This window comes from Vulpes lagopus, chromosome 11 (assembly GCF_018345385.1).
Source record: "Vulpes lagopus strain Blue_001 chromosome 11, ASM1834538v1, whole genome shotgun sequence".
NCBI lineage: Eukaryota > Metazoa > Chordata > Mammalia > Carnivora > Canidae > Vulpes > Vulpes lagopus.
In genome coordinates, this window is record NC_054834.1 from 73,633,955 (window position 1) to 73,641,734 (window position 7,780).

Genomic DNA, 7,780 nt, shown 5'->3' on the forward strand with positions numbered 1-7,780 from the left:
GCAACTGGTAGAAGCAACAAAGGAGATGGATGTGGAAGACATTAGCGTTGAGTATAAAAATGTAAGGAACAACAGAATGAGTTTTATACAGGATACCACGTTTGTGATTTGCAAATATCCATATAACAGCCAAGCCACGTGTAGTAGAGAACCGGCCAGGATTCAGGAAAGCTGACTGAGCACACTGAGAGGGGCCTGGTTCACCATGATGATGTGTCATAAACTGAGAAGTAGGGTTGATTCACCTCGGTCCATGAGGTCATACAATGCAGTGTGGTGGGTGGAGGATAAGCATCCTAGAGCTAGGTGAGCTTGGTTTCCCAGTTCTATCACCTGTAAGCATTTGGGATTCTGGCAAAGCATTCATTCATTCATTCATTCATTCATTCATTTCATCCACAAATATTTACGGAGCATCTACTCAGTGCCAAACACTGTTCTAGGCACTGTGGACACAGTGGTGAATAAAACAACAGCGTAAATAAAATAAGTTAATTTCAGGTAAGTGCTGTGGAATGTGAAATTGACTTTAAATTGCCTAGTCAGGGATGACACCTCTGAGAGGCAATATTTGAGCAGGGACGCAGATAATGAAGGGACCCAGATGATGAAAGGACCCAGTTGTGAAAGAACAAGGTTAAGTGCTTTCCAGGCATAGAGAACAGCATGTGCAAAGGCCCTAAGATGAGAATGAGTTTGACCTGTGTTGCTGAGTGGGTGAAAGAGGGGCAGAGGAGGCTTGATAAGATTGGATAGGTAGGTAGGAACCAGTGCATTCAGTTTTGTGGGCCGTAGTCAAAAAGGGCTCAGATATTATTTCAACAACAGAAAACCAAGGGACGGTTTTATACAGAGTGACTTAACCACATACTTTAAAAAACAAAACAAAACTTTTTTCCCTTAAGAATAACACACAGAGAGGGGCGCCTCGGTGACTCAGTTCTTAAGTGGCCAACTCTTGGTTTCTGCTTCAGGTCACAATCTCAGGGTCCTGTGGACTCAACGCTCAGATGAAGTTGGCTTGTGGATTTTCTCTCTCCCCCTTGGTCCCTCCCCCTGCTCCCCCCCCCCCCAAATAAGTCTTTTTTTAAAATAACACACAGAGAAAAAGATCAGATCGATTTTAAAAGATCACTTTGGCTGCTGAGTGGAGACTGGATCGGAGGAATGGAAGCCACATAAGCTTTCTGGGCCTCAGTGTTTTCAGTTTCCACATCTGCAGTGGTGAGAATACCCATCCCGCGCAGATCTGCGGTGAGTCTGGGTGGGGACACAGTCTGGTCCCAGGAGTCTCCTTGGCTCTCTAGGCGCGGGCTGGGACGCAGAAGGCCCCGTCTCAGGCTGGGAGCCTGACCCCCAGATGCCCTCCAAGCCCAGGACACAGACCGACGGATTGCCTCAGAGTGCAGCGCGCAGGCGGCCGCTAGGAGGCGCCCGGGCCCCCGTGCTGTCCCCAAAGGAGGCCCCGCCCACTGCCCCCCTCGGCGCTCGGCAACTCGGGCCTGCCGAGAAGGGGCGGGGCCGTTACGTGAGGGCGGGGCTTCGGCCGGGGCGCCGGGCAGCCGCGCTCCCAAGACTGCGCCCCGGGGCGGGTCCTGCGCGCGGGGGTGGGCCCGTGGCGCTCCCGGCGAGCGGGCGCGGATGGCGGCGGCGAGGGGCGCCTGAGCGGGCCGGGGCCATGAGCGCCGCCCGGCCCCAGTTCAGCATCGATGACGCCTTCGAGCTGTCCCTGGAGGACGCGGGCCCGGGGCCCGAATTCAGCGGAGTCGCCCGCTTCGGGCCGCTGCACTTCGAGCGCCGGGCCCGGTTCGAGGTGGCCGACGAGGACAAGCAGTCCCGGCTGCGCTACCAGGTGAACGGCCCGGACCACCTCAACCCCAGCCCGGGTCCGGGCGCGACCCCAGGCCGGACCCTGGAGAACCCCAACTCAAGGGAAATCTGTCTAGGGGCCCCAGCCTGCGTGGCCACTGATCCAGGGCCCTGCCCAGACCTTCTCAGCTCTGATTTTGGTCCCCAGCCGCTCCTGGAGAGTCCACAACCGGAACCCGGGAGCGAGTCAGTCCTCTAGCCCCAACTGGAAATCCCACCCGGTGTCCCCACCCATCCTGGGTACTCACCCAATCCCCTCACCGCCCCTGGGCTGGAGAGCTCTTCTGTACCTGATCCAGACCTTGCCCGTACCCCAGAGCAGACCCTTGAGCCTTCTACTCCTCCGTCTTGTGTTCTAGAAGTCCCCACCCCAGCTGGAGGTTCCCCCACCCCCACACTCACAGGATGAATCCTTGCACGTGCCCTGACTCTACTAAACTGGAAATCTCCATGCTCCCTAGAGGACTTCCACCAACTCTAGGATCCTTTCCTTGGGAGACCTGTACCGGGATTCCTGTGCCCCAAACCTGGAAACCATGGGCTTCTGCCTTTCCTTGGCACCCCAAATCCGGAGCCTCCAACTGGGCCTCTGAAATACCATTCTGAAAGCTCCACCCTGACTCCCAAACTTGAGAGAACTCCTGGCTTGGGACCCATGCTAGGAGCCCTCAAACAGCCCCTGTGGCTCCTGCCAACCCCCAGCCCCCTAAGCCCCCAGCCCCCACCTCCTACCTGGGTTTCGGTTTCTGTGAATCATCAAACCCGTTTTGCAGGGAGGGTGGAGGGCCAGGTGAGCAGCTGTCAGGCAGCCAGGCAAACAGCTGTGTGGCATTGCTTTCCTCCTCTCCCTGAGAGGGGAGTGAGAAGGGCCTGGGCCCAATCACCCCTCTGAGCCCTGTATTCTGGAATAGAACCTGGAAAACGATGAGGATGGAGCCCAGCCCTCTCCGGAGCCCGATGGGGGAGTCGGCACCAGGTCAGGGCCAGGTGGGGACCCACCCTGTACTTCTAGCCCTATGCTTCTGGTTCCTGTTCCCCAGATCTCTGGCCAGTCTTCCACCTCACATCACTCAGCTCCCTCACATTCTGTCCTACAAGGATTCCTAGCTTGATCCCCACTCCCCTCATGGGTTCTCCTGTCCTGCAGGGTCCCCCTACCCCAGTGCCAGTTTCACCCATCCAGTCCCACCAGGCTCTTTATCCTGAAGAACCACCACCCCCCCCCCCCAGCCTGGTCTGGCCCCTACCTTACCGCAGATCACCTGTCCTGCAGGAATCCCTAGCTTGAACCCCCACCCTTTGTCCACTCTCAGTACTGTCAGAGACCCCAGCCCCTGAATTCCTCTTCACCCTGTCCCCTCTCAGTGCTCCCTGCACCATCCCTGACCACGTCATTATGCCCCCTTCCTTGCTTCCCCTGCCTCTCACTGGACCCACCTGGCCTGCAGGGATTCCAGCCGAACGTCCATCCGCAGCTCCCAGTGGTCCTTCAGCACCATCAGCAATAGCACCCAGCGCTCCTACCATGCCTGCTGCAGGTGAGACCTTGCCCTGCTTAAGCCACCTGGGGTCTGTGCCCCAGAACAGGCAGCTCTGGCTTTCCACCTCAGTCCTCTGGGTGGGGAAAGGTAACAGGAGGGGGTTGGGCTCCTGTCACCTCTCACACCTATCCTGCTCTCCTGCCACCCAGCTGGACTCAACACCCTTTGATCCAGAAGAACCGCCGGGTGGTGCTGGCCTCCTTCCTGCTCCTGCTGCTGGGGCTGGGTGAGTGTCCTGAGGGTCCCCTGCCTACCCCCATGAGGGGTCTGTCCTCCTTTGTGCAGGCTCTGCATCCCCCTTGCCACACTGAGCCTCCTTGCATCCTTGGGAGGAGCAGGCCCAGTCTCCTGGTCACACAGCCAGGAAATTGCACAGAGTTGAAAATGGAACTTAGTCTAGTACTCCAAACTTTTGTCTTTCTTTTCTTTCTTTTCTTTTCTTCTTTCTTTTCTTTCTTTCTTTTTCTTTCTTTCTTTCTTTCTTTCTTTCTTTCTTTCTTTCTTTCTTTCTTTCTTTCTTTCATTTCTTTCTTTCTCTTAGCCCATTGAATTCCATCAGGGAGCAGAAGAGTAACAGCTGTCATTTATTCTGAATCTACTTTGAGCCAGGTGCAGGGTAGGCTTATTTTTCTGCCTTACAGAGGTCACACAGCAAGTGAGAGGCAGGGCCATGACTCAGAACCTGTATGGGGACAGATGCTCAGAGATATGCCCATCCCTGCCAGCCTGATCCATAGAGCACCTATCATTTCCCCTTCTCCGGAGTCTGAGTGCTGATGAGGACCTCTCCCCGCCCAGATGGGCAAATTGAAGCCCAGAACAGGCATATCTCACAGCCAGATGTTTTCTGACTCATTCTATGGGGCTAAGGACTCAGGATCCCCAGAAAGGACAGGGTTGGGGTCAAGAGACCTAAAGACAGCCCAGCTGTGGCAACTGCTCTCCTTCCTCCAGGATGGTCAAAGTCCCCTGGCCAGAAAGCTGAACAGCGTCCTTGACTCAGCCCTGGGTGTCTATGTGCGGGGGAGGGAGACACCACTTCCCCAGTACCCACTGCAAGCTGAGCACTGGTCACACTGGCCACCTCCCTTACCCCATTTCATATTCTCAATACCCATGAGGGCAAGCATTATTACCATTCCTGTTCAGAAGTAAGGACAGAGCCTCAGGCAGGTAAAGGGACTTGCTCAGACCTTAACTGAGAAGTAGATGAACTGGGATTTAAACCCACATCAGAGGGACCCCCTGGGTGGCTCAGTGGTTGAGGGTCTGGTCATGGGATCGAGTCCCACATCAGGCTCCCCACAGTGAGCCTGCTTCTCTCTCTGCCTATGTCTCTGCCTCTATGTCTTTCATGAATAAATAAATAATTTTTTAAAAAACTAAATAAATAAACCCACATCAGGGACATAACCAGGCTGGAGATCACCATAGACCTATAAAGGGCCTTTGTGGGAATTAGAAAAAGATGCCTCCTCTGAGTGGGCAGGGCCCCCAGCTCTAAGCTTAGGGGGCAAGTAGTGTTCCAGCCCCCATCGCATACTTGAGGTGCTCTGTGCAAGGTACAAATCACATAGCAGTCCATGGTGGCCCTTCAAGCCTCCGTGCTCTATTGCCCACCTTGCTGCAGAGCCTGGCTCCCCCACCACCCCCCAGTCCCATTCTTTAACTGGGGACCCAGGACCCTCTGGGTATGAAAAGCTGATTCAACCATGACTTCCCCAACACCCACTGTCCTCAGCCAAAGTCCACATCCCTCGCCATTGCCTACAGCTCCTGCCAAACTCTTCAGGCCTGGGCTCTTGCCTCACCACTCTTGCCAAAAGCTGGAAACTCCTAGAAAGCCCCAAGTTCCCTCTTGACTGTGGGCCCTTGCCATGCTGCTCCCTCTGCCTGGGGCACTCCTCCCCTTTTCTGCCTGTACGATGCCCAGAGCAAAACATCTGGAGTCAGATTGCCTCTTCCTTCTGAATGCAGCATTCTCAGTTTCACCTTCTATGAAATGGGGATGATCATACCTGTTTCAGTCAGTCATGGTGACAATAAAGCAAGGCAGGTGACAAGCTTAGCCCAGTGCCTGGCAGCACCTGGTAAATGGTAACTAAGTATTAACTGCTGTTGTACTGCTACCATGCCCAGCTTAGTTGCCACTGCCTCCAAAAAGCCCCTCCCAGATCCCCCAGGCTCCTATGCTGCCTGACCTGGCCTTACCACATCCCTATCACTGGGGTTGTAGCTTGGAGATTCTTGTTGGTTACACCATTAGGAAAGGGCCATGAGAGCAGGGACCTCATTTGCCTTTCCCAGTGGGATTCTCAGTACCAGGCACACAGCAGGTGTTCCACAAATATTTGTCGATTAACTGAAAGACCACACCAAGGAGCAGAGAAAAATCTCCTTTCAGACATTTCCCAGGGCCTGCCAGGTTCCCTACTCTGAAAACACAGAGCTTGGTGAGCTTCCCAGGAAGGGTCTCTGGCTAGGGAACCTTCAGCTCAGGTGGGGGATACCATTCCTAGGGCCTAATCCTAGCTGGGGGGTTGTGGCTGGAGGTCCCCACCCGGTCCCCAGAGCCTACCCCCTCCTCCTGCCCTCACCCTCGCGGCTCCATCTGTGTGCAGTGCTGATCCTGATCGCCGTGGGACTGGAGGTGGCCCCCTCGTCAGGTGAGCGCCCCCTCCTACCTCCGCAGGCAAATGGGGGGCCCCCACGAGGGAAGAACTCCTGCGGGACCCGCGAACTCCCAGCCCCCTCGGGAGTTTGCTTCCACCCTCGTAGCAGGAAACGGTCCCTTCAACCACGGACAGTGAGACTTGCCCAGGCAGTGCCTCCTGAGCCCTGCCCCTTGCCCCCCGCCTTGACTCTGCCCCTCCTCCTGCAGGTGTCTCCAGCGCCATCTTCTTTGTGCCCGGCTTCCTGTTGTTGGTCCCGGGAGGTGCGGAAGGGCTCCAGGGCGGCGCGGGGCCGGAGCTGGAGGGCGGGGCCGGAGCTGGAGGGCGGGGCCGGAGCTGGGGGGCGGGGCCGGAGCTGGAGGGGGCGGGGCCGGAGCTGGAGGGCGGGGCCGGAGCTGGAGGGGGCGGGGCCGGGCCGGGTCCTCAGCTCTGACCCGCCCCGCCCCGCAGTCTACCACGTGATCTTCATCTACTGCGCGGTCAAGGGCCACCGCGGCTTCCAGTTCTTCTACCTGCCCTACTTCGAGAAGTGAGCCGCGGGGCGGGATCCAGCCTTGTCTCCGAGCGGCCCCAGGGGGCGCTCTTCGGGTCCGCCCCGCTCCGGTTCCCTCTTCACCAGGGAAGAACTCTGGGACCCGCCAGCCCCCAGCCCCCTCGGAAGTTTGTTCAGGAAGCTTGCCCAATACCCAGGCCTGGGAAAGTCGCCCCTGGCCTGTTCTGTGCCTTAACTTATTCTTGTGCCCTGGAGCTGCTGGGTTGGTGGTGTTTTGTGCTAATAAAAGAATGTACTTAATTCCAAAAGAGACCATTGATCTTACTTGCCCACCAGCCCTGCCCAGGCCACCAGCCTGGCCACAGCCCCCCTCCCGCAAAAACTGAGGAAAGGGCTGATGGAGCTAAGGGACTCCAGGACTACTCATCTTCTCATTGTACCCGTGGCAGTCTTGATGCTCCAAGACTTGTACCTGCGCATTTGGGACAGCTGAACCTGGGACTCTGCCCTGCAAACCTGGAGGTTGTTCTAGCCTCCCGACTCCACCAGGCCTTAGCCGACTTGGCCCTGCCCATTTTTCTACCTAGAGGCTCAGCATTGGTGCCTGCCCCGGGTGGCCCTGGCCAAGGGCACTTGGATGACGCAGGCCTGGGGCTTAGAGGCTGGTATCCTGGTTGCAGCCTGGCTCTGGGGCCCTGGGCTGCCACAGCCAGCTCCAAATGTGGGCCATGACGAGGCAGCAGCCCAGCCCTCTCCACCCACTGCCCTATTTCCCAAGTCCAGGGATTGGGAGAAGTGGAGGCAAAGACAATGGGAAGCAAGGCCCATATGACAGAACTCAGTGATAAAAGACTCTTTGAACCACAGAAACATTGGCAACAGACCCATCTGAGAATTTTGGAAAACCTAAGCATCTCAGAATCTTGAGAGCCAGGGAACAGAATCTTCAAGAACCCTGAAACCTGAAATCATAATAGCTACCATTTATCAAGCTCTTAGAAAGCAGCAGACCCTACACTATGTACTTAACATAGGTTATTTCTGATAATCACCACCTTAGTTCCATTTTGCAGATGAGGAAACCAAGGTCCAGAGAGCTGATTCACCCAAGGGCAAAGTTAGAAACATAAGCCAAGGCTTCCATGACACCTGGGTGTGGGAGAGAGAAGAGAGGATATAAAGCATGAATATCCCCAGCTGACCAC

At 56.1% G+C, this 7,780-nt stretch overlaps 1 protein-coding gene and 1 long non-coding RNA gene across 4 annotated transcripts; one reads left to right on the top strand and one right to left on the bottom strand.

The window, feature by feature from the left end:
- The first annotated feature begins 1,543 nt into the window (after window positions 1–1,543).
- TMEM134 (transmembrane protein 134) lies at window positions 1,544–6,883 on the top strand. Of its 3 annotated transcripts, XM_041723071.1 has the most exons (7): window positions 1,544–1,852; window positions 2,781–2,845; window positions 3,318–3,407; window positions 3,560–3,636; window positions 6,032–6,076; window positions 6,292–6,345; window positions 6,533–6,883. In XM_041723071.1, the coding sequence occupies exons 1-7, from the start codon at window positions 1,679–1,681 to the stop codon at window positions 6,613–6,615; spliced, it is 588 nt and encodes a 195-aa protein (XP_041579005.1). In that variant the 5' UTR covers window positions 1,544–1,678; the 3' UTR covers window positions 6,616–6,883. The 3 variants fall into 3 exon arrangements, with proteins under 3 accessions (XP_041579005.1, XP_041579006.1, XP_041579007.1); XM_041723072.1 differs by lacking the exon at window positions 6,032–6,076 and having other exon boundaries at window positions 1,545–1,852; XM_041723073.1 differs by lacking the exon at window positions 2,781–2,845 and having other exon boundaries at window positions 1,561–1,852.
- LOC121472081 lies at window positions 3,354–6,285 on the bottom strand. The gene is made up of 3 exons (XR_005982775.1): window positions 6,008–6,285; window positions 5,429–5,497; window positions 3,354–4,092 (listed from the first exon to the last, which is right to left on the bottom strand). It is a non-coding gene; the product is annotated as an uncharacterized LOC121472081 (long non-coding RNA).
- Window positions 6,884–7,780: the final 897 nt, after the last annotated feature.